The sequence below is a fragment of the Apodemus sylvaticus genome, chromosome 22 (genome assembly GCF_947179515.1).
Source record: "Apodemus sylvaticus chromosome 22, mApoSyl1.1, whole genome shotgun sequence".
NCBI classification, from domain to species: domain Eukaryota; kingdom Metazoa; phylum Chordata; class Mammalia; order Rodentia; family Muridae; genus Apodemus; species Apodemus sylvaticus.
Genome location: NC_067493.1, coordinates 29,147,137 through 29,174,564, shown reverse-complemented (window position 1 = coordinate 29,174,564; position 27,428 = coordinate 29,147,137). Strand labels below are relative to the sequence as shown.

Sequence of the window (27,428 nt, the reverse complement as noted above, 5' to 3'; positions counted from 1 at the left end):
ACTAAATGGAGAGAAACTTGAAGCAATCCCAATAAAATCAGGGACTAGACAGGACTGCCCCTTTTCTCCTTATCTTATCTTTTCTTTTTTTTTTTAATATTTTTATTTTCTATATTCTTTGTTTACATTCCAAATGATTTCCCCTTTCCCAGTTCCCCCTTCCACATATGTCCCATAAACCTTCTTCTCTCCATCCTTTCTCCAATCACCTCCCTCCTTTTTCTCAGTCTTTATATTCCCTTCCCATGCTAAATCAATCCGTTCCAGGATCAGGACCCTCTCCATACTTCTTCATGGGAGTCATTTGTTATCTAATTTGTGCCTTGGATATTCAGAGCTTCGGGGCTAATTAATATCCACTTATCAGAGATTGCATTCCATGTGTATTCTTTTGTTATTGGGTTACCTCACTTAGGATGATATTTTCCAGATCAAACCATTTGCCTAAAAATTTTGTGAATTCATTGTTTCTAATTGCTGAGTAGTATTCCATTGTGTAAATATACCACATTTTCTGTATCCATTCCTCCTTTGAGGGGCATCTGGGTTCTTTCCAGCTTCTGGCTATTATAAATAAGGCTGCTATGAACATAATGGAGCATGTGTCTTTATTGCATGCCAGGGAATCCTTTGGGTATATGCCCAGGAGAGGTATAGCAGGGTCCTCTGGAATTCTCATGTCCAGTTTTCTGAGGAACCTCCAGACTGATTTCCACAGTGGTTGTACCATCTTACAGCCCCACCAGCAGTGGAGGCGTGTTCCTCTTTCTCCACATCCTCGCCAACACTTGCTGTCTCCTGAGTTTTTGACCTTAGCCATTCTGACTGGTGTAAGGTGAAATCTCAGGGTTGTTTTGATCTGCATTTCCCTAATGACTAATGATGTTGAGCACTTCTTAAGGTGCCTATCGGCCATCCCAATTTCTTCAGGTGAAAATTCTTTGTTAAGATCGGTACCCCATTTTTTAATACGGTTATTTGGTTCCCTGGAGTCTAACTTCTTGAGTTCTTTGTATATATTGGACATTAGCCCTCTATCAGATGTGGGGTTGGTGAATATCCTTTCCCAATTTGATGGTTGCCATTTTGTCCTTTTAACAGTGTCCTTTGCCTTACAGAAACTTTGTGATTTTATGAGGTCCCACTTGTCAATTCTTGATCTTAAAGCATAAGCTATTGGTGATCTGTTCTGGAACTTTTCCCCTGTGCCCATGTCCTCAAGGGTCTTCCCCAGTTTCTTTTCTATTAGTTTCAGTTTGTCTGGTTTTACATGGGGGTCCTTGATCCACTTGGAGTGAAGTTTAGTACATGGAGATAAGAATGGATCAATGCACATTCTTCTGCATGCTGAATTCCAATTGATCCAGCACCATTTGTTGAAAAGGCTATCTTTTTTCCACTGGATGTTTTTGGCTCCTTTGTCAAAGATCAAGTGGCCATAGGTGTGTGGATTTATTTCTGGATCTTGAATTCTATTCCATTGGTCCACTTGTCTGTCACTGTGCCAATACCACGCAGTTTTTAACACTATTGCTCTGTAGTATTGCTTGAAGTCAGGGATACTGATTCCCCCAGAATTTCTTTTGTTGTTGAGAATAGTTTTAGCTATCCTGGGTTTCTTGTTATTTCAGATGAATTTGAGAATTGCTTTTTCTAACTCTGTGAAGAACTGAGTTGGGATTTTGATATGGATTGCATTGAATCTGTAGATCGCTTTTGGCAAGATGGCCATTTTAACTATATTAATCCTGCCAATCCATGAGCATGGCAGATTTTTCTATCTTCTGAGGTCTTCTTCGATTTCCTTCTTCAGAGACCTGAAGTTCTTTTCATATAGATCGTTGACTTGTTTGGTTAGAGTCACACCAAGATACTTTATATTGTTTGTGGCTATTTTGAAGGGTGTCGTTTTCCTAACTTCTTTCTCAGCCTGCTTATCCTTTGAGTATAGGAAGGCAACTGATTTGCTTGAGTTGATTTTATAACCAGCCACTTTGCTGAAGTTGTTTGTCAACTGTAGGAGTTCTCTGGTGGAGGTTTTTGGGTCACTTAAGTAGACTATCATGTCATCTGCAAATAGTGATAATTTGACTTCTTCCTTTCCAATTTGTATCCCCTTGATCTCCTCGTATTGTCTAATTGCTCTAGCTAGAACTTCAAATACTATATTGAAAAGATATGGAGAGAGAGGACAGCCTTGTCTAGTCCCTGATTTTAGTGTGATTGCTTCAGGTTTCTCTCCATTTAGTTTGATTTTGGCTACCGGTTTGCTGTATATTGCTTTAACGATGTTTAGGTATGGGCCTTGAATTCCTGTTCTTTCCAATACTTTTAGCATGAAAGGATGCCGGATTTTGTCAAATGCTTTTTCTGCATCTAATGAGATGATCATATGTTTTGTTTTTTGAGTTTGTTTATGTAGCAGATAGCATTGATGGATTTCCTTATATTGAAGCATTCCTGCATCCCTGGGATGAAGCCTACTTGATCATGGTGGATGACCATTTTGATGTGTTCTTGGATTCGGTTGGCAAGAATTTTATTAAGTATTTTTGCATCAATATTCATAAGAGAAATTGGCCTGAAGTTCTCTTTCTTTGTTGGATCTTTGTGTGGTTTTGGTATCAGCGTAATAGTGGCTTTGAAGAAGGAGTTGGGTAGAGTTCCTTCTGTTTCTATTTTGTGGAATAGTTCGAAGAGTATTGGTGCTAGGTCTTCTATGAAGGTCTGATAAAACTCTGCACTGAAGCCATCTGGTCCCGTGCATTCTTTGGTTGGAGATTTTCTATGACCCTTTTTATTTCTTCAGGTGTTATGGGACTGTTTAGTCGATCTATTTGATCCTGATTTAGTTTTGGTGTCGGATATCTGTCTAGGAAACTGTCCATTTCCTCCAGATTCTCCAGTTGTGTTGAGTATAGGCTTTTGTAGTAGGATCTAATGATTTTTTGAATTTCCTCAGTTTCTGTTGTTATATCTCCCTTTTCATTTCTAAGTTTGTTAATCTGGATACTGTCTCTGTGCCCTTTGGTTAGTCTAGCTAAGGGTTTATCTATCTTGTTGATTTTCTCAAAGAACTAGATCCTGGTTTTGTTGATTCTTTGTATGGTTCTCTTTGTTTCTACTTGATTTATTTCGGCCCTGAGTTTGATGATTTCCTGCCTTCTACTTCTCCTGGGTGAAATAGCTTCTTTTTGTTCTAAGGCTTTCAGGTGTGTCATTAAGCTGGTAGTGTATGCTCTCTCCATTTTCTTTTTGGAGGCACTCAGGGCTATGAGTTTGCCTCTTAGCACTGCTTTCATTTTGTCCCATAGATCTGGGTATGTTGTGTCTTCATTTTCATTGTGTTCTAAAAAGTCTTTAATTTCTTTCTTTATTTCTTCCTTGACCAAGATATCACTGAGTAGAATATTGTTCAGTTTCCACGTGTATGTGGGTTTTCTGTTGTTTTTGTTGCTATTGAAGACCACTTTTACTCCATAGTGATCTGATAGGAGGCATGGGATTAGTTCAATCTTCTTATATTTGTTGAGGTCTGTCTTGTGACCAATTATATGGTCAATTTTGGAGAAGGTACCATGAGGTGCTGAGAAAAAGGTATATTCTTTTGCTTTAAGATAGAATGTTCTATATATATCTGTTAAATCTAATTGGTCCAAAGCTTCAATTAGTTTCATTGTGTCCCTGTTTAGTTTCTGTTTTCCTGATCAGTCCATTGAGGAATGTGCGGTGTTGAAGTCACCCACAATTATTGTGTTAGGTGCAATGTGTGCTTTGAGCTTTAATAAAGTTTCTTTTATGAATTTGGGTGCCCTAGCATTTGCAGCATAGATGTTAAGGATTGAGAGTTCTTGTTGTATTTTTCCTTTGACAAGCAAGAAGTGTCCCTCAGAGTCTCTTTTGATGACTCTGGGTTGAAAGTCAATTTTATCTGATATTAAAATGGCTACTCCAGCTTGTTTCCTGAGACCATTTGCTTGTAAAATTGTCTTCCAGCCTTTTACTCTAAGGTAGTGTTTGTATTTGACCCTGAGGTGTGTTTCTTGTAAGCAGCAAAATGCAGGATCCTGTTTACATATCCAGTAGGTTAGTCTATGTCTTTTTATTGGGGCATTGAGTCCATTGATGTTAAGGGATATTAAGGAATAGTGATTGTTACTTCCTGTCATTTTTGACGTTATTTTTTAAGTTTGATTCGTTAACTTATTTTGGGTTTGATGTAAGGTTACTATTTTGCTTTTTCCAGGGTGAAGTTTCCCTCCTTGTGTTGGTGTTTTCCTCCTATTATCCTTTGTAGGGCTGGGTTTGTGGATAGATATTGGGTAAACTTGGTTTTGTCATGGAATATCTTAGTTTCTCCATCTATGGTGATTGAGAGTTTTCCTGGATATAATAGTTTCGCTGGCATTTGTGTTCTCTTAGAGTCTGCATGAGATCTGCCCAGGATCTTCTAGCCTTCATAGTCACATGTGAAAAATCTGCTGTGATTCTGATAGGTCTTCCTTTATATGTTACTTGGCCTTTTTATCTTACTGCCTTCAATATTCTTTCTTTGTTTAGAACATTTGGCAAAATGAGAACAGGGAAATGGGAAGGGTTGGGTGGGAGAACAGAGGAAGGGAAGGGGACTTATGTGACTTTCGAGGAGTTGTGGGCCTGAAAAGGGCAAATAATTTGAAATGTAAATAAAAAATATATCGAATAAAAAAAAAGAAATATAGGAGAACACAAGTAAACAGAGAGAATCCCTTGAAGAAGGGAAAACACAACCAAACATGTGAAGGAATTAAACAAAACCATCCAGGATCTAACGAAGGAGGTAGAAACAATAATGAAATCACAAAGGGAGACAACGTGGGACACAGATAACCAAGGAAAGAAGTCAGGAGTCATGGATACAAGCATCAACAACAGAATACAAGAGTTAGAGGATAGAATCTTGGATGCAGAAGATACCATATAATGCATTGATACAACAGTCAAAGAAAATGAAAACTGCAAAAATCTCTTGACCCAAAATATCCAGGAAATCCAAGACATATTGAGAAGACCAAGCCTAAGTATTATAGGCATAGAAGAGAGTGAAGATTTCCAACTTAAAGGACCAGTAAAAATCTTCAACAAATATTATAGAAGAAAACTTCCCTAACCTAAAGAAAGAGATTCCCATGAATCTACATGAAGCCTACAGAAATCCAAATAGATTTGACCAAAAAAGAAATTCATCCTGTCACATAATAATTAAAATGCCAAATGTACTAAGCAAAGAAAGAATATTAAAAGCAGTAAGGGAAAAAGGTCAAGTAACATATAAAGGTAGACCTATCAGGAATTACACCATATTTGTCACCAGAGACTATGAAAGCCAGAAGAGCCTGGGCAGAATTCATGCAGACCCTAAGGGAAAACAAATCCCAACCCAAACTGTTCTATCCAGCAAATCTCTCAATTACCATAAATGGAGAAATCAAGGTTTTTCATGACAAAAACAAATTTACACAGTACCTTTCCAAAAATCTGTCACTTCAATGGATAATGTATGGAAAACACCAACAGAGGGAGGGAAACTACATACAAGAAAAAGCAAAACAGTAATCTTCTTTCAACAATCCCAAAAGAAGATAACCACACAAACATAAAAATTACATCAAAAAATAGCAGGAAACAACAATCGCTACTTCTTAATATCTCTCAACATCAATATATCAATTCCCCAATTAAAAAACATAGAATAACAGACTGGATTCATAAACAAGACCCAAAATTTTGCTGCATACAAGAAAAACATCTGTGTCAAAGACAACCACCACCTAAGAGTAAAAGCCTGGAAAACAATTCTCCAAGCAAATGGTCCCACGAAACAAGCTGGAGTAGCAATTCTAATATCCAATAAACTGGACTTTCAACCTAAAGTTATAAAAAAGATACAGAAGGACACTTTATACTCATAAAAAGAAAAATCTACCAGGAAGAAATCTCTGCCCCAAATACAAGGGCACTGGCATTTGGAAAGGAAACCTTACTAAAGTTTAAAGCACACATCACACCCCACGCAATAACTGTGAGGGACTTAAACACTCCACTCTCTTCAATGGCCAGATCAGGGAAACACAAAGTAAACAAAATCACAATGAAACTATCAGAAGTTTTGGACCAAATAGATTTAATAGATATCTGTAGAACATTTCATCCCAAATCAAAATATTATACCTTCTTCTCAGCACCTAATGGTACCTTCTCCAAAACTGACCATATAATTGGTCACAAACAGACCTCAACAGTTATAAGATAGATGATCGACCTAATTCCATGCCTCTTGTCAGATTACTATGGAATAAGGGTGATTTTCAATAGCAACAAAAACAAAAGAAACCCACATACACATGGAAGCTGAACAATACTTAATGATACCTTGGTCAAGGAAGAAATAAGGAAAGAAATCAAAGACTTGTTAGAATTTAATGAAGATGAAGGCAAAACATACCCAAATTTGTGGGACACAATGAATGCAGTGCTAAGAGGAAAACTCATAGCTCTGAGTGCCTACAAAACGAAGCTGGAGAGAGTGTACACTAGCAGTTTAACAGAACACTTGAAAGCTTTAGAACAAAAAGAAACTAATACACCCAAGAGGAGTAGAAGGCAGGAAATCATCAAACTCAGGGCTGAAATCAACCAAGTAGAAACAAAAAGAACTAGAGAAAGAATCAACAAAAGCACGAGCTAGTTCTTTGAGAAAATCAACAAGATAGAGAAATCTTTAGCCAGACTAACCACGGGGCACAGAGACAGTATAAAAATTAGCAAAATCAGAAATGAAAAGGGTGAAATAAGAACAGAAACAGAGGAAATCCAAAAAAATTATCATATCCTACTACAAAAGCCTATACTCAATATAATTGAAAAATCTGGATGAAATGGAATATTTCCTAGACAGATACCAACTGCTAAATTTAATCAGGATCAGGTAGACCATCTAAACAGTCCCATAATCCCTAAAGAAATAGATCATTGACAGTCTCCCAACCGAAAAAAGCACAGGACCAGATGGCTTTAATGTAGAATTCTATTGTACATTCAAAGGAGACCTAATGCCAATACTCTTCAGACTATTCCACAAAATTGAAACAGAAGAAATATTACTCAACTCATTCTATGAAGCCACAATTTCTCTGATGCAAAAACCACACAAAGTTCAAAAAGAAAGAGAACCTTAGACCAATTTCCCTTATGAATATTGATGCAAAAATACACAATAAAATTCTTGCCAACAGAATCCAAGAACTCATCAAAATGATCATTCACCATGATCAAGTAGGCTTCATCCCAGGGATGCAGGGATTTTTCAATACAAGGAAATCCATCAATGTATTCCACTACATAAGCAAACTCAAAGAAAAAAACACATTGTCTTTTCATTAGATTCTGAAAAAGCATTTGATAAAATTCAGCATCACTTCATGTTAAAGGTCTTGGAAAGAACAGGAATTCAAGGCCCATACTTAAACATAATAAAAGCAGTATACAGCAAACAAGTAGACAACATCAAAATAATGGAGAGAAACTTGAAGCAATCCCACTAAAATCAGGGAGTAGACAAGGCTGCCCTCTCTCCACATATTTATTCAATATAGTACTTGAAGTTCTAACCAGTGCAATTAGAAAACATAAGGAGGTCAAAGGGATACAAATTGTAAATGAATAAGTCATACTATCACTATTTGCAGATGATATGATAGTATACTTAAGCAACCCAAAAACTCCACCAGAGAACTCCTACAGCTGATAAACACCTTCAGCAAAGTGGCTGATTATAAAATAAACTCAAGCAAATCAGTAGCCTTCCTATACTCAAAGGATAAGCTGACTGAGAAAGAAATTAGGGAAATGACCCCCTTCACAATAGTCACAAATAATATAAAGTATCTTGGTGTGACTCTAACCAAACAAGTGAAAGATCTGTATGACAGTATCTTTAAGTCTTTGAAGAAAGAAATCAAAGAATACCTCAGAAGATGGAAAAAAATCTTCCATGCTCTTGGATGGGCAGGATAAATACCATAAAAAATGGCCATCTTCCCAAAAGCAATCTGCAGATTCAAAATCTGCAACTGAATTCTTCATCAAAATCCCAACTCAATTCTTCACAGACTTAGAAAGAGCAACTCGCAAATTCATCTGGGATAACAAAAAACCCAGGATAGCTATAACTATCTTCAACAGTAATAGAGCTTCTGGAGGAATCAATATCCCAGACCTCAAGCAGTACTACAGTGCAATTGTGTTAAAAACTGCATGATGTTGGTACAGTGACATGCAAGTATATCAATGTAATAGAATTGAAGTCCCAGAAATGAATGCACAGAATTATTGCCACTTGATCTTTGACAAGGGAGCTACAAACATGCAATGGAAAAAAAGATAGCCTTTTCAACAAATGGTGCTGGTTCAACTGGAGGTCATCAGGCAAATAATGCAAATTCATCCCTTCTTATCTCCTTCTACTAATCTCAAGTCCAAGTGGATCCAGAACCTCCACATAAAACCAGATACACTGAAACTAATAGAAAAGAAACTGAGGAAGACCCTTGAGGACATGGGCATAGGGGAAAATTTCCTCAACAGAACACCAATAGCTTATTCTCTAAGATCAAGAACTGATCAACAGGACCTCATAAAATTACAAAGTTTCTGTAATGCAAAGGATATTGTCAAAAGCACAAAACAGCAACCAACAAATTGGGAAAAGTTCTTTATCAACACTAGATACGACAGAGGGCTTATATCCAAGATATATAAAGAACTCAAGAAGTTAGACTCCAGAGAGCCAAATATCTTCTTTAAAAATAGGGTACAGGGCTAAACAAAGAATTTTCACCTGAGGAATATCGAATGACTGAGAAGCACCTAAAGAAATGTTCAACATCCGTAGTCAACAGGGAAATGCAAATCAAAACAACCCTGAGATTTTTACCTCATACAAGTCAGAATGACTAAGATCAAAAACTCAAGAGAAAACAGGTGCTGGCGAGGATATGGAGAAAGAGTACCACTTCTCTACTGCTGGAGGGGTTGCAAGCTGGTACAACCACTCAGGAAATCAGTCTGTCAGTTCCTCAGAAAACTGACAGTGATACATCTGAAGGAGCCAACTATACCAATCCTGGGCATATACTCAGAGGATTCCCCAGCATGTAATAAGGATACATGCTCCGCTATGTTCATAGCAGCCCTATTTATAATAACCAGAATCTGGAAAGAACCCAGATGTTCCTCAACAGAGGAATGGATACAGAAAATGTGGTATATATACACAATGGAGTACTATTCAGCCATTAGAAACAATGAATTCTTGAAATTCTTAGACAAATGGATGGAGTTAGAGAACATCATCTTATGCGAGGTAACTCAGTCTCAAAAGAACACACATGGTATGCACTCAATGATAAGAAGATATTAGCCAAGAAGGTTGGAATACCCAAGTTTCAATTCACTTATCAAATGAAGCCCAAGAAGAAGGAAGGAGTGGCTCCTGGTCCTGAAAAGGCTCAGTGCAGCAGTATAGGGGTATACTATGACAGGGAAGTGGGAAGGGATGGATTGGGGAACAGGGGGAGGAAAGAGGGCTTATGGAAATTTCGGAGAGGGGGAATCCAGGAAAGGGGAAATCATTTGTATTGTAAATAAAGAATTTATTGAATTAAAAAAAAAAAGAGATCTGATGCCATCATCAACACTGCATTTACATCTAATAAAAAATAAATCTTTAAAAAGTCAAAAAAGAAATTATAATCTGGAAAGCAATAAAAGAATGGAATAAAAAGCAGGAGGGACAACAAAAGAAAAAAGTAACTATATAAGCTCTGATAAATTGCCACGTTCTAATATATTGTCTTATTATCAAATAAAGGAAAAAAGAGAACAAAACTAAATTAAAAGGCATACAGATTTTAATGGAAAATGGATTTTTTTTATATTCTAGTATGTCATAAATTATGTGTAAAATAGAAGGATTATTTACAAAAATTAAGGGAAGTCATAATTGGCCAAACTACTTCACAACCAGTGCATAACCAGTCACACCCAAGACCATGAGAACATTATGGAAGATAGGGTGGAAATACTCTTAGAGCTAAAGAAATTCCATGAAATTCTTGACTCTGGGCATGATATTACTATTGTACCCACGAATTAATGATTGCTGTGTGTATTCCTCTATATCTGTATAATATCAATCCAATTAGAAATTCATTATTCAATATAAAATGAATCTTGATGCCACGACTTCTTCCTGAGGATTTAATGGTAGTTGTATGAGCAGTTTTTCCTCTATTTACATCTGTCCCACAAGGGTACAACAGTTGCAGAGCCCAGAAGAGGTCACTGGATCCAATGACATTGAAATTACAGACATGTTTTACACATTATATGGCTACAGGGAATTGAACCCATTCATCAATAATTATAGTCAGTGTTCGTAATAACTGACTCCAACCATGGTTTTGTAAATCTGGTAAAAGCATGCCATAGGCCTTGGTGCTTAAACTACATCTCTTCTTACTAAATGGATATGTGATGCTTATCTATATACCTTCTAGAATCTTACACTTATAGCTATAGATTACTGCTGTCAGTGATTGTCATAGAAGGTTTATTTTACAGTGGGGAAAGATTAGCACAGGAAAATTATAATTAGACAAAGATTTTAGGAATGACAGCAGAATTCTCACTCCTAAATGTGATATCCAAATCACTCACTCAAAGGCCCAAGAGCAATAAATAAATGGAGTAGTCCTGAAGAAACATAAAGCCTATAGAGGAGATGTGGATTATTAGTAAAGTACATATACTACTCTTGAGAAGGACATGAGTTCAGTTTCTAGACCCTGTAAGGTGGGTCAACTGCCGTAACTTCAGATACAGGGAATCCAACACCCACTTCTGACCTTCATAAACACTTTACATATACACTCAGACATTTACATATAATGCACATATATTTAAATGATTATAAATAAAGTCTTTTAAACAGTATATGGTCTACAGGAAAGTTAGAGACATGTAGAAAGTTCCCTTTGGGGCATGAAAAGGTCATTGCTTTCTTGAAATTTTAGCATTTGTGTTTAATGACACAAGACTGACACTGAATAAGAACCATAAACTCTAAACCATGGAGAATGGAAAGATTGAGAGGTTCTGTTTCTACTGGTAAGTACTGGAAACCAGTAAAAGAAGAGCCATATTTTCAGCAGTATAGAGAGTGAAAGGGTGCTCATGTTCCTGCAAAGAATTCTGTAATCTATGTTATTTTATAAACAAAAGTAAATTCATTGGCTCACAATTTTGAAAGTCAGTAGAGTATAAGGAACAAGACTTATAGTCTATATAAAAGCAACATACACACACACACACACACACACACGTGTGTGTGTGTGTGTGTGTGTGTGTGCATATAGTTATTACATGTACATATGGTAACATGTATTCTATTTGTGAACTAGTTATTGCACTTAATGTGTGTGGTGTCTGTTTGGATATATTAAAGGTTGGAATTTTCTTCTCTGTATTCTCTTAGCAATGTATTCTGGTTTAATGCTTATTCGACCCATCAAAAAAAGAACCAAATTAAAACAGACTAAATCATACAACAATATCATAATAAAATTTTTATACAAACAAGAAATAATGAAAATATAAAAGATTAACTACTGCCATTATTCATATGAACATATCCACATGATGATTCAATGCATACACACATAATTCAAAAAATATAAAAATATTTTAATAATAAACTAAAAAGTAAATAAGTGATATAAAAAATTCAGTGTGATGGTGCTATATGCTTTAATCTCAGTACATAGGAAGTAGAAACAGATAGATACTGTTAGTTTAAGATCAGCCTGGTGTGCAAGTGTGTTCAAGGCCTGGCAGAGATACTTTTAAGATAGTGTTTGAAAAAAATTAGCATGACTTTCTAAAGAAAATACTAACAAAAGAAACATACATCAAACAAAATATATAGTAAATATTAAATAATAAATTCTCTATATTACAAATCCACAATCAAGATTATTTTTACTGGAGACAAATTAAGCAAAACCATTAAATTATATTAAAAAGAAGAGAGTGAGAGAGAGGTATCCTCCATCCTCAATTCTTTTTAATATAGTGCTCCATATGTACATATATGTATATGTGTATGTATATGTATACTACTACTACTAAGTGCATATATATACATACATACATAAATACTTACATACATACACATACACTAAATGGAATACTATATAACTGAAAAGCAAATTGAAATCATGTAGTTAAATGAATGGAGCAAGAAAGTACTATATTGCATGAGATAACTTAGACCCATACAGACACATACCATATATTCTTTCATATATATGGTTCCTAGACCCCAAACTTCATATGTGAATATACAATAAAGAGTAACCCCTGAAAGCAGAAGAGTAGAAGGGACCATGGCTAGGGAAACTCCCAGGAGGAAAATAACAGGATGCATGGTATACATTTAATATGAAGGACAAATGGATAAATTAAAAGAGAATTTTAATTGGAGAGAAGAGAAAAAGGAAACTACAGGGAATAGCAAATATTCCCTGTATTTAAAATGTAACTGACCCACACACAGTGAATATCAGAAAGGTGATCTAAAAGCTTATAAGGGGAGGCAGCAATGAGCAGGCCCATCCTGCTATGATACCTAAGAAAGAAAACAAATAGTATTATAAGAAAATGCTAATAAATTTATAATAGCAGCATTAAAATATTGGTAGTAATCATATATGGAAACCTAGCTACATATGTGTGGAATATGAGGTGAGTGAGCAGGAAATAATAAATGATATAAATATAATTTAATTAAAATTTACAAATTGTCGTACTAAACTCTGTATAAAAAGGTCTGTATTTGAATGATGTTAACATTTTTTGATAAATACTTATCTCTGTCATCACAGAAAACTGTGAATGCTGGCTTTGAATATATGCACTGACACTAATAAAGAATAAAAACATACTTCTAAAATAAATACATATACATACATATATATGTATATGTGTATGTGTATATGTATATGATATATATGTATCTGTACATATGTATATATTTGTGCAGGTTTTCCTAGTCTATGTATATATATGCACATATAAATATACATAGACTAGGAAAAACTGAAGGAGATCAGAAAAACACTAGCCTTAACCTTAGTTATTATTTCCAGTTTTCCTTGGGGAATAGGTGAAATAAAAATAAAGGAGACAATAGAGACCTGACTTTGGCATTCAGCAGCAAAGCTGCTAAAATCAGTTACTGACTTCTGCTCTGTGATCTTGTTAGCTTATCTTCTCTGCTGATAAGTGTCACATTCTCACTTCTACCTGATTAGATATTAAGTTCAGTCCTCTTTAACCATTTGCTAGAGGCTATAGGTGCAAACGAATTTAAGGAGATTTTCATATATTTCTGATGATTTTTCCTTCTAGGATGAGCTACCTTGCTCCCCAACACAATAGCACAAAGGCACATACCACTATGAACATTGTTGGAAAATTATCGTGAAATCATAAGATTTTCAAAATAAAATGTTTGTTTGTTTGTTTGTTGGTGCTAGAACATGAACCATGAGCAAGATAAATGTGCTCCTGGGGAACAATACCAACTTTTCATAGTAAAATTTTTAAATGAATGCTCACATTTTAATATTTTACATTGTCAGATTATAAATAAAATATTTTTGCAAGTACTCCTTACTTCTCTTTGTCATATTCATTTGGTTTTGCAATAAATGTTTCTCCATGCATATATGCATATGTATATAATAGTTTTATATATATATATATATATATATATATATATATATATATATATATATATATATAATAGAAATTCTAAATGAATTCTTGAAATTCTAGCATTTGTGTTTAATGACACAAGACTGACACTGAATAAGAACCATAAACTCTAAACCATGGAGAATGGAAAGATTGAGAGGTTCTGTTTCTACTGGTAAGTACTGGAAACCAGTAAAAGAAGAGCCATATTTTCAGCAGTATAGAGAGTGAAAGGGTGCTCATGTTCCTGCAAAGAATTCTGTAATCTATGTTATTTTATAAACAAAAGTAAATTCATTGGCTCACAATTTTGAAAGTCAGTAGAGTATAAGGAACAAGACTTATAGTCTATATAAAAGCATATATACTTTATACTTTGTATATACTATATACAAAGATAAAAATCTGTCCAGTATGCACAATGTTTACATTTTGAAAACAAAATACCTACAGGTCGATTTGTGAAGATTGAATAACATTCTTTCACTAACACCTTCTTGATCATGTCTGGATCTGTGATGATCAGAACAGGGGTCATCCCGTCATATAGCCTGCATTAGGAAAACAGAGATGATTACACCAGTTTGATACAGGACAATGAAATGAATCTTTTTTTCTCTTCTTTTTATTCGATATATTTTTATTTACATTTCAAATCATTTCCCCTTTTCTGGCCCCCCATTCCCCAAAAGTCCCATAAGCCCCCTTCCCTCCCCGTGTTCTCCCACCCACCCCTTCCCAGTTCCCTGTTCCAGTTTTGCCCTATACTGAGACACTGAGTCTTTCCACAACAAAGGCCTACTCTTCTGTTCTTCTTGTACCTCATTTGATGTGTGGATTATGTTTTGGGTATTCCACTTTTCTAGGTTACTATCCACTTATTAGTGAGTGTATACCATGATTGATCTTTTGAGACTGGGTTACCTCACTTAGTAAGATGTTCTTCAGCTCCATCCATTTGCCTAAGAATTTCATGAATTCATTGTTTCTAATGGCTGAGTATATACCACATTTTTCTGTATCCATTCCTCAGCTGAGGAGGACTAATTGGATTTGACTGATATTTATAGAATATTTCACCCTAAAGCAAAAGAATATACCTTTTTCTCAGCACCTCAGTCCTGGTCCTTACATGGAAGCCCCTCAGTCTGGGGTGTAAGTCTCAGTGGTAGAGGGTTTGGCCAGCGTGCAGAAGGTCCTGGCTTTGATTTACAGTACAACCAAAAACTGAAAGGGTTTTTTCCCCTTCCTTCCTTCCTCTCCTTCCTGTCTCTTTCTGCCACTGGAGGACCGGAGACACTGGGAGATAGGAGAGGGAGGTGACAGTACCCTGACCATGGAGAAGTCCTGGAAGGAGCTTGTGCTGGGACACGAGGTGAGCTTGAAACGGTATAGTCTCCATTAACCCCTTCTCCAAAATCGACCATATAATTGGTCACAAGACAGACCTCAACAAATATAAGATCGAACTAATCCCATGCCTCCTATCAGATGACTATGGTGTAAGACTGCTTTTCAATAGCAACAAAATCAATAGAAAGCCCACATAAACATGAAGGCTGAACAATACTCTACTCAATGACACCTTGGCCAAAGAAGAAATAAAGAAAGAAATCAGAGACTTTTTAGAATTTAATGAAAATGAAGGCACAACATACCCAAATCTTTGGGATTCAATGAAAACAGTGCTAAGAGGAAAGCTCATAGCCCCGAGTGCCTCCAAAAAGAAAATGTAGAGAGCATACACTAGCAGCTTAACATCACACCTGAAAGTCCTGGAACAAAAAGAAGCCAATTCACCCAGGAGAAGTAGAAGGCATGAAATCATCAAACTCAGGGCTGAAATCAATCAAGTGTAAACAAAGAGAACCATACAAACATCCACGAGCTGGTTCTTTTAGAAAATCAACAAGATAGATAAACCCTTTGCCAGACTGACCAAAGGGCACAGAGAAAGTATCCAAATTAACAAAATTAGAAATGAAAAGGGGGATATAACAACAGAAACTGAGGAAATCCAAAAAATCATCAGATCCTACTACAAGAGCCTATACTCAACAAAACTGGAGCATCTGAAGGAAATGGACAATTTCCTAGACAGATACCAAATACCAAAATTAAATCAGGACCAAATAGATCATCTAAACAGTCCCATAACCCCTAAAGAAATAGAAGGGGCCATAGAAAGTCTTCCAACCAAAGAAAGCACAGGACCAGATGGTTTCAGTGCAGAATTCTATCAGACCTTCAAAGAAGACCTAACACTAATACTCTTCAAATTATTCCACAAAATAGAAACAGAAGGAATACTACCCAGTTCCTTCTACCAAGCCACAATTACGCTGATACCAAAACCACACAAAGATCAAACAAAGAAAGAGAACATCAGACCAATTTCCCTTATAAACATCGATGCAAAAATACTCAATGAAATTCTTGCCAACTGAATCCAAAAACACATTAAAACGATCATCCACCATGACCATGTAGGCTTTATTCCAGGGATAAAGGGATGGTTCCATATATGGAAATCCATCAATGCAATCCACTACATAAACAAACTCAAAGAAAAAAACACCACATGGTCATTTCATTGAATGCTGAAAAAGTATTTGACAAAATTCAGCATCCTTTCACGCTTAAAGTCTTGGAAAGGACAGGAATTCAAGGCCCATACCTAAACATATTAGAAGCAATATACAGCAAACCCGTAGCCAGCATCAAACTAAATGGAGAGAAATTTGAAGCAATCCCTATGAAATGAAACTTGATCTTCTGTAAGAACAATTGTTCTTCAATACTGAACCATCTTTACAGCCCCTATACTATTAACAACTGACAAGTGTTAAAATTTGCAAGGAACTTTTCCTTTCCGAACATTAGAAATGTAGAACAGTTCAGTATCATTGAAGAGGGACAGATTCTCTCCTTTCACTTTTGCCCTCTCTACTTGAGGTCAACTGAGTTCAGGTGCTGGCACCTGCTGGGGGTCATGAAATCAGAAAATCTTGCCCCAGTGGTGTGTGTATAAGAGAGTTGGCAGGCTGATCTTTTCAAATAACTCTCAGTTACAATACAGGATTCTAAATTGGCCTAACCTGACAGTGACTCCTCCAGGAACTGGTGGAGTACATGATTGTGACAGATCTATAGATGGAAAAACCCCGGATCTCCATGACACTAGATAATGACAAAATATTTGAGAGATGTCCCAGTGAGGTTCCAGATTTGATAGTATAGCAGAAGCCAGAGGACTAGGACCATACCAACAATTCATTACAATGAACATTTCCAAGCAAAGATGTGTGAACAAAATTTTATCTTGTGGGACACTCTCTGACACATAAATGCTTCCACAATTAGATTTTATTATTTTTTCTGTTGAGGGTAGTCACAAGGGTTGAGGGTGGGTATGAGGAGAGAGGGTACTGAGTTGAATTGGGGTGTATGATATGGTAAAAAATTCAGAAGGAACCAACAAAAAGTTAAATCTATCACAGATTGCCCATGATATTGGAACACCTTCTTCTCAGTGATCATGCCAATGCAGCCGGCCATGTGCTCACTGAGATTTCTGAGGATGAATAAATTAAATGAAGAATTAGAATCTCTTCTACCTTTCTTTCTTTCTTTCTTTTTTTTTTTTTTTGGTTTTGGTTTTTTGGATTTTTTTTCTGAGAGAGGATTTCTCTCTATAGCCCTGGTTATCCTGTAGTCCAGGCTGTCCTTGAACTCAGTAATCCGCATGCCTCTGTCTCCCAGAGTGCTTGGATTACAGGCATGAGCCAACACCGCCCGGCTCTTCTACCTTCTTGTGTCATGTAGAACATTGGTGTTACTTCTTGTCAGAGCGTAACCAAATTTCAAGCACCTCTCATAGGGAGGTTCTGCTGCTGTTGGCTCAGTTATCACACAAAATAATTAATGAAACAATCCTAAAATGCAATGGAATGATTTAACACATACTGTACCTGTACTATAAAGTTAGTTGCATGGGTTGTGAGAAAATATCCGTATACATTCTATTAAATAGTCATTGTCTTGTAATGAATGCAGTACAAAGAGAAGGAAAAGAAATTTCAGCTAAGTGTGATGATACAGACTTTTAAGACAAGTAGTCAGGATGCAGTAATGGAAAACAGTGATATCTGGGCTATAGAAACTTATACTTCTACCTTGGAAATGTGGAGGTCTAGTCTCAAAAAAAAAAATAATGAGAGAAAGCTCAGGATGCGTTAACCCTATGGAAAGTATTACAGACAAGTAGAGAATCCTGAGATTGAGAGAAATGGTCTTTCCCAGGGAAGAACACATCAACTGATTACACAATTCCATGTAATCAGACCATAATGCATACATATAATTAAGACTGCCTGAGAATGTTGTGATTATATATATAGATTCGTTTGCATGTACAAATTATATATTTGAAGGGAGAAAAGGGAAGGGAGGAAGGGAGCAATTATAACCTCCATCAAAAATGAAGTAATAACAATAAGAGAACCACACTGTATAAGTATGTAAACTAAAGAAAAGTAATAACTATAAATATGCCCATTTTCAGCAGGCCCTGTACTTTGTCTGGGCATCACAACAGTAGAGGCAAAATGTTTTTATACATTGTGTTAAATTTACCCTCAGTTATTCAAATGCTCATTTTCTGACCTCATAAATTGTCTCAATGCAGACATTGTTACTGTAATGTTTATTACCAAGAATATCCCTCTCGAGTTTGTGTAAACAATTCTTATCATTTCTTCTCTGACTTGTCAAAAAATGCTAACCACCTAATGGCTGGGCAGAATGTAGAGTAGGGCAGGATAACTGCCAGGCATAGAATGGAAAGAGTGAGAAAGAATTCACTTTTCAGATTAGCTGACAGGGTGGAGGAATCGGAGCAATGGAGAAGTTGTCAAAGAGCCAGATTAATAATAATATGCAAGTATCATGGGATGTGAGTGGGAGGAAGTCAGATCCACATAGGAGAAAAGGGTAGATCATTTAACTGCTCAGCTTATGAGGTATAGATGTGAATAAATGCCCTTTGTTCTGTGTAGTTATTGGAGAATACCATAAGATAAAGAAGTAAAGCTTTCCGATTAATTCACCATTTAAATTTATATTATATATAATTCATTTACATAATAGGGCTGGCCCTGTTTAAGGGGCATGGTTGAGCTAACCCAGGGTAAGAGCATGAGAGAGCTGGTCCTGACAATCCTGATGTGAAAGGGATGAAATGGTGGAGTGTGGATGCCCCCCTCACCATCTGCACCAGTGAAGAGAACTAGCTGGGGAGGTCAAGAACAGATGAGCTTACTCTGTTTCTCAATGGACATGGAGCTCAGAAGAACAGACCTTTGCAGGCCAAATCTCTTTGTGCACTGTGTGAAATGTTATTCAAATGCCAAGTTTTCTGTCTTCATATCTTATTTCAATCTGGACATGGCATTGTAATGCCTATGTCAATAATTTCATGACTAAAATTTTTGTCTTACCATATTTTCTCTGCCGAGTCAATAAAAGCTGATTACCAATTTGGTGTGTAGAAAGAGAGAGAGAGAAGAAGACCCATTCAGACTGAACCATGAGGAGCAAGGAGGGAGTTCATGAGAGTTCAACAGAAGCATGGAAGGCTCTAAATTAAAGTATTATGCAGATTTTAGCTGGAAGATATCCAGATTTGTTTAAGGGAATGAATAAGATAGATGAATTGAATTCCCAGGAATTGAGGTGGAGCTTTAAAATAAACCTTGGTCTTTCTGTTTCATTATTGGGTAACTAGCTTGTATAAAGAAAAATAGCCATCATATTAATTTACACCTTACATTTATTTATATTAAAATGAACAATTAGAGGTCTTACACCTCACCTGAGCAACACAGTAGAGCTGGCCATGGTTGAGGGGATGCAGGTGATTCAGCCCTGAGGATGAGATTGAGCCAGAGCTGTCTCTACCACTCATCCATGATGAGGTGCAGTGGGGGATGGGGAGGTGCCCTCCTCTTTTTTCCCCCTCATTACCTGTGGTAGCTGGGAGAATTGGCCCTGTGGTCAAAAGAACTGACAAACTGGCCCTATCCTTGATCTGCCGCAGCACTGGCAAGAATTGTTTCTGCATCTTGCCTGCACAGCAGTAGATCTGATTCTGGAGATGTGGATGTGAGTGAGCCATCTCATGGAATGAAAGAAGTAAATCTGATCCTGTGTCTTGTTGATGGTACTATTGGGTGGCAGGGCTATAGCAATGCTGGTAAGCTCACCCTTGAGTGTGGATAAGCGATAGACAGTGGGATAACTAGCTCTCTTACTACCCAGGCCTAGATCCCGGGCTCTGAGTTGGCCCACCTCTAAATCTACATCATCCGCTAATGACTCAGACACATGAATTGGCCAGTCCTTTTTCAAGGTTTCAGAATTTCCTTGACACTTGGTAACAACAAAATAACTGGGAGAAGTCCCAATGAGGATCCAATACTGATGGTGTCACACAAGTCAGAGCCCTCAAACCAGACCAATGACTCGTTGCAGTGAACATTTGTAAGTAAAGATGTGAGGACAGAGGGATATACTGTGGGACACAGAGAAACATACTGTAGTTTCCACAATGAGATGTTTTCTATAGTTTATTTTTTGACATTGTCAGCACCATCATTGTTGTCATCAGTAGTAGTTAATTGCCTGTGTGTGTGTGTGTGTGTGTATGTGTGCGAGTGTGCGTGTGCTTGTGTGTGTGTGTGTGTATGTATGTGTGTGTGTGTGTGTGTGTGGTTATTTTGTAGGGAGTTTAGGTTGCAAGGATGAGAGGTAGATATGAGGGGATAGTAAGATGAGTAGTAGTGGGATGGCCTATGTGAAATTCATAAGTAATCAATAAAAAGATTTAAAAACACAAAGAAAAAGAAAAAGAAATCCTGTCTTTGAGAATACTGGAAATATTTTTATTAACTGCTTTTCTGGTGCCTAAGTGAGGGCAGGAGATATTCTTTTAAATTTATAATCATGTTTTACTTGTGTCTAAATTAATATATTTTACACAACTAAAAAATACCTAATTAATAACAAATAGAGCCAAGAATCCTTATATGACAGTGAGTAAAAGTAAGGCTATGTGGCTAGATCATTAAATGATGCAGAAAAATCATGACCTGCAATGTTTTAATTCAGACTGTGAATTACAACATACTTATGGAACTGTTGGCATGGCAGTCTTTCATACACTTTAATATAGGTCAATGCATCCCAAGATACTCTAGGCTGACAGAGTCATCAGTCAGGATGGTTTCACATCTTAGCAAAACTACATATTACACATTTCCAAACTACTTACGTCCACATATCACCATACTTTTTTCGGAATTCTACGTCACATTTCCACAAACCCTGGGAAAACAAATTAAATAGATCATTATTTTTATACACATTTTGCCTCTAAGTGAGAAACCAATTTCACCAGGAAATTAGGCTCATTTTTTTAACATTTCTATCTTGCAAGTAATTGAAATCCTACAGTATTCTCTGAGATATGCCAGGAATTTAAAGATATTCATGATTTTGTTTCTGAGTATTGTACATTCCCAAATTTTTTCTTCTCTAATAAAAGTAGAGTGCCAACTGCTTTATTCTATGTCAGTTTCTTTGGTTATGCTTTGACTGTGTAATCCTGAAACACACTAGCCTTTCACATTTAGATGCATGAAGGCATCAAGAATCAGGGAGATTGACAGGAATTTTCAAATCTCTTTGCTTCTCACTGCTTACTGCCCTTTCACTCACCCTATGATTTATTTAGGATTTTAATGTCCTTAGTATATTGAAGACAATATATATTAGATTTATAGTAGAAATGAAGTAGAGGCAAATGATTTTGCCTTCTGGTGCCTCTGTTAAACATCAAAAGATGAGGAGTTCTTCACTGACATAAGGGAAATAAGTCAAAAGCTTGATCTCAACTGTTACCACTGATCCCTGGGTTGTGGGAGGAATTAATGTAGTCATTAAGTGGTTATTGTGACTTTTTTGAGATAAAATCCTATTTACCTCAGCTTGACTCAGTCTCTGTGTATATAAAGCTGAACTTGAATTTCTCATCCTCTTAACTGTTGGTATTATTGGTCTGTGGCATCATCCTATAGCTTATATGATGCCTGGTCTATCCTAGGGATTTGTCTGTTCCAGGCAATCAATATAAAGAAGGCATTTATTTCTTCAGCCATTGTGAATTTCAACTGCATGAAACTATCAGCCTGGCAGATGTTAAAACCTGTCCTGTAGAGTACTACCCCAGGGCTTAGAGCTATTCTGAACTAAGGCATGCTCAGAGACCCTAAAGAAAGGATAAAGAGAATATTACATTTGTGTCCTTGTACACAAGCAGACTTCCTAAGTTATAGTCTAGGGATAAAGACAGTGCATTACAAAAGTAGAAGTTGTAGTTACAAAGGGATCTGACTTTTTCCTGAGCGGTCAGAATGGCAAATGTGTCTGAACTATCCTAGATTGTTTTCCAAAATTGTCTGATTTAACTCTGTGGTGACTTTGGTCATTTTCCCCTACATGTAGCATGTAAGAAGGTATGCTACTTAATAAATTTCCAACATAAGTCCTTATTTTATGGAAGACAACCTGTTCAGAGCTATGTTCCTTCTATATTTCTCTTCCATGATTCTTTCCCTAATCTTCTCATCATCTTGCCCTTTGGGAATCCTCATTCCTTCTATTTGACTTATGTGTTGCTCAATGTGGATTCTGAGATTAGTAGAAATAATATTTGTAAAATGTCAGACTTGTAGATCTGTAAAAAAGAAAGAGTGGTGGAATCACTGAGAGAAAAGTTTGTACCCCCACTATTATTGTGTGAGGTCAACGTTTGTTTTGAGCTATAGTAAAGTTTCTTTTATGAATATGTGACCCCTTACATTGGGGAATAGATTTTCAGAATTGAGACATCGTCTGTGTGGATTTTTTCTTCAAGGAATATGAAATTCCTTCAACTATTTTGGTTGAAAGTCTATTTCATTGGATATTCGAATGGTGACTCTAGCTTTTTTTCATGGGACCATTTGCTTGGAATTTTTCCTAGCATTTTACTTGGAAGTAGTGTCTGTTTTTTGTCAGTGTGATTTGTTTCTTGTATGCAATAAAAGTGATGGATCCTGTTTACATATCCAATCTGCTAGCCTGTATCTTTTTATTGTGGAATTGAAACTATTGATGTTGAGACACATTAACGACCATTGATTCTTAGTTCCTGATATTTTTATTTTGGGAGGTAATATTGTGTGTGTGTGTGTGTGTCTGTATTACTTTCTTCTTTTGTGTTTGTTATGAGATTATTACTTCGTTGTGTTATCTGCCTGTATTTTATGTAATGAATTTTTTCCCTTCTAGTATCCTTTATAGGACTGGATTAGTAGCAAGATACTGTTTAAATTTGGCTTCGTCATGGAATACTTTGGTTTTTCCAACTACGGTGACAAATAATTTTGTTGGATATAGTAGCCTGGGCTGGCCTTTCTGTTCTCTTATGCACTGTGAAACACATGTACAGGGTCTTCTGTTTTTTATCAGCCCTGTTGAGAATTTGGGTGTAATTTTGATAGGTCTGCCTTTATATTATACTTTGTCTTTTCCCCATATAGTTTTTAATATTGTCCTTTGTTCTGTAGGTTTAGTATTTTAATTAATATGTGAGGGGAAGATTTTCTTTTCTGTTTCAATTAGTTGGTGATTTGTAGTCTTTTGTATGTTTATGGCCATCTCTTTTTTTAGGTTAGGGACTTTTTTTTCCTATGATTTAATTGAAGGTGTTTTCTGGGCTTTTGAACTCTATTCACCCTATTCTAGTCCTAATATTCAGAGGTTTGACCTTTTCATTGTGTTGTGAATTTCCAAGATGTTTTGTATGAGTATGAGGAGCCTTTTACACTTTATATTTTCTTTGAACAGTGTGTCCATATCTTTTAAGGTATATTCTATTCATGAGATTCTCTTGTCGATCTCTTGTATTCACATGGCTATGCTTTCATTGTAGCTCCTTATTTCTTTCCAATTTTACATTTGCAGGGTTCCATGGTTTCCTACATTTGTGATTATTGTCATTATTTCCAGTTTAGGTCTTGGAATTTTTGATCAATTCCTTCTCTTGGTTGAGGATGTTTTCCTATATGTATTTAAGGGATTTATTTGTTTTTTCTTTAAGTACTTTTAACTGTTTTCCTGTGTTTTCCAATATTTCTTTGAGAGAGTTATTTACAGCCTCCTTAAAGGTCTCTTATCATTTTATAGAGATGGAATTTTAGGTATGAATCTTGCTTTTCAGGTGTGTTAGGGTAATGTGGGATGGCTGTGGTGGGAGAACTGCATTCTGATGATCTTGAATTACATTGGATTCTGTTGCTTATATTCTTGTGCTTGCCTTTTGTCATTTGGTTATCTCTGATATTAACTGTCCTGGTTATCTATGACTGGATTCAGACTACTTGTAAATAGGTAAACAGCTGTAACATGGGATAGAGCAGGTCTCCTTGGAGGAAGGCAGTGTTGTCTCTTGTTTTGTACAGTCTACTCTGTCCCTGGTCAGAGGAGGCCTACTGTGTCCCTGGTTTGCCTCTCCTCCTTTGTTCCTGGTTAGGGGAGACTTCCTGTATCACTGGTTAGGGTGAACCTCCTAAGAGAAAGCCAGACATTGGTGCATGAGGGCAGTTCTTGTCTCAGTTGCAGGAGGAGATATAGACTGGAGGGCAGATGGGGCTCCCACAGAGGAAATAGATGTACTCTATGCCTTCACTGACCCTTGACAGGTAGCTCTCCTTGGCATATCATATTCTGCAGACATTTTAATTCAGATTCATCAACATTACTTTCTAATCATTTTATCCTTTGTATGAGGTATACAATCCCCACAGCAAGTACTGTGTTTCTTAGTGAGAGTCCATCGCGAATGGCTGATGTTATACTTGAAGAAGTCATTCATCCTACTTTGTATGTTTCAGTTATGTCTTCACTAAGCATAGACTCTTTTGCATTTCTTTATCCTCTAAACATTTACTCTGACAGTGTACATGCCTTGCATGTTGTGACTTCCCCCTGCCCACTACTCTCAAGAATAGAAGGGAGGAATTGTGACTTCCTCCTGCCCACTGCTCTCAAGAATAGCAGCCAGCAACCTGACCATCCACCTTCTGAAGAACAAGAAGAACCAGTTTCCAGCCTTCAGGGGAGGGGCTTGGTCTACCTTTGTTTCTTGGGAGACAGGGATGATTAGAAGATGGAGACTTGAACCAGAAGCTATATGTTTTTGTGTCTCTCCATGTGTTTTCTCTTGCCCCTGTTCCTATACCCATCTCTCCTTCCAGAGAACCTGCTGTTAGAATGTGAGAGCTGGACTCTACAGCATGTGGCTCCTGGTAGCTTATAAAATTTCCTGAGGATGAAGAGATACTTCACTTGTCTCAGCATGCCCAGCAACAGCTTCAGAACCAGGAGATTTTCTTTATTTTCTTCAAAATCTTCAAGCACTAGACTTTCTACTTTCTTGGAAAGAAGTCAAGCAGTATATCCAGCTTCCTATTATTCCATTCAGATATTTGGTGTGTCTTCTCAGTTTAAACAAGCTTCTCAGTCAAGTCTCCATCATATCTCTGCTATGCCTCAGTCTCAATTTCAGTTCTCTAATGTTGTGTGCAGTTTAAGGCTACCAGATTTTCTCTGGGACCAGCTGAGCTACCACCCCCAACTGACTTCCCTTTTGTTTTTACTAGTCTGTAGCTCTGGGTGGTGATAATTCTACCAGCCCCTACCTGGCTTCCCTTGAATCCACAGACAAAACACACACACACACACACACACACACACACACACACACACACACAAATGCCCATGCATATGTACACACACACATACACATACACACATAAACACAGTTTGTTCCTTTCCTTTTTTTTATTCGATATATTTTTTATTTACATTTCAAATGATTTCTCCTTTTCTTCCTTTCCAATTCATCTACCTGGCAGAACTGCTGGGTGCTGATGTCTTTCACCTGGATAAGTGTGCCCTTATCACAACTGATGGGTGCTGATGTCTTTCACCTGGAAAAGTGTGCCCTTATCACAACTGCTGGGTGCTGATATCTTTCACCTCAAAAAGTGTGCCCTTATCAATTCATTGTCTCCATCTCTTCGCCTACCCTAAACTTCAGTGGCTATTTCCAACCAACCTCTGTGAAACATGTCTGACCACCCACCTATGGTAGTGGCTACAGACACCAGCGCCTTTTGAGACCTCATATAGTTCTTTCTCCAAATATGCCAGAAACCCCCTTCTCCCTCTTTGAATCTGCCTTTTCATCCTGGTATGTAAAAAATCTGCCTGTATTTTTTTCCCAGAAATTGGCCCCTGGCTTCTCTTACTGACAAATACTGAACCAATTGCGGAGAACAGGACCATCAGAATTGCCCTCCTTCAGTCTAGAAAAGTGTGCCCTTATCACAACTGCTGGGTGCTGATGTCTTTCACCTCAAAAAGTGTGCCCTTATCAATTCATTGTCTCCATCTCTTCGCCTACCCTAAACTTCAGTGGCTATTTCCAACCAACCTCTGTGAAACATGTCTGACCACCCACCTATGGTAGTGGCCACAGACACCAGTGCCTTTTGAGACCTCATATAGTTATGGCAAATCGTCATACAGGTATGGCAAATCGTCCTGATCATGTAACCTATCTGCCTACTGCTTGTTATGGTGCAAATCCCCAAGGCTTACAATCTTATAGTAGATAGATGTTACAGACATATCAATTCTTGACATCCACAAATGTGACACATGTCTGGGTTACTCCACATGTTTATCCAAATGACTAGGAATGCTGGTAAACATTAGTTTACTAATTGCTTAGAATCATTTTGGTACAATATCAGGCAAGCAGATCAATGGAATAGGATTGAAGACCCAGAAATGAACCAACACATCTATGGTCACATTGTCTTCGACAAAGGAGCTGAAAGCATCCAGTGGGGAAAAAAAGATGGTCTTTTCAACAAATGGTGCTGGTTCAATTGGAGGTCAACATGCAGAAGAATGTGCATCAATCCATTCTTATCTCCTTGTACCAAGCTCAACTCCAAATGGATCAAGGACCTCCACATAAAACCTGACACACTGAAACTAATCGAAAAGAAAGTGGGGAAGACCCTGGAGAACATGGGCACAGGGGAAAAGTTCCTGAATAGAACACCAATAGCTTATGCTCTAAGATCTAGAATTGACAAATGGGACCTCATAAAACTACAAAGTTTCTGTAAGGCAAAGGACACCGTCAAAAGGACAAAATGTCAGCCAACAGACTGGGTAAGGATCTTCACCAACCTTAAATCCGACAGAGGGCTAATATCTAATATATACAAAGAACTCAAGAAAGTAGAACCCAGAGAAACAAATAACCCCATTAAAAAGTGGGGTACGGAGCTAAACAAAGGATTTTCACATGAAGAACTTCGGAGAGCTGAGAAACACCTTAAAAAATGTTCAACACCATTAATCATTAGGAAAATGCAAATCAAAACAACCCT

At 37.0% G+C, this 27,428-nt stretch overlaps 1 protein-coding gene across 1 annotated transcript in view; it reads right to left on the bottom strand.

Moving 5' to 3' along the window:
- The window catches only part of LOC127672477 (cytochrome P450 3A13-like), an 80,228-nt gene that overhangs the window by 46,921 nt on the left and 5,879 nt on the right, over positions 1 to 27,428 (bottom strand). Inside the window, exons 3-4 of the mRNA XM_052167623.1 lie at positions 21,188 to 21,240; positions 14,309 to 14,408 (exon numbers count right to left, since the gene is read on the bottom strand). Coding sequence (XP_052023583.1) covers positions 14,309 to 14,408; positions 21,188 to 21,240 — 153 coding nt within the window. The remainder of the gene's footprint in view (positions 1 to 14,308; positions 14,409 to 21,187; positions 21,241 to 27,428) is intronic.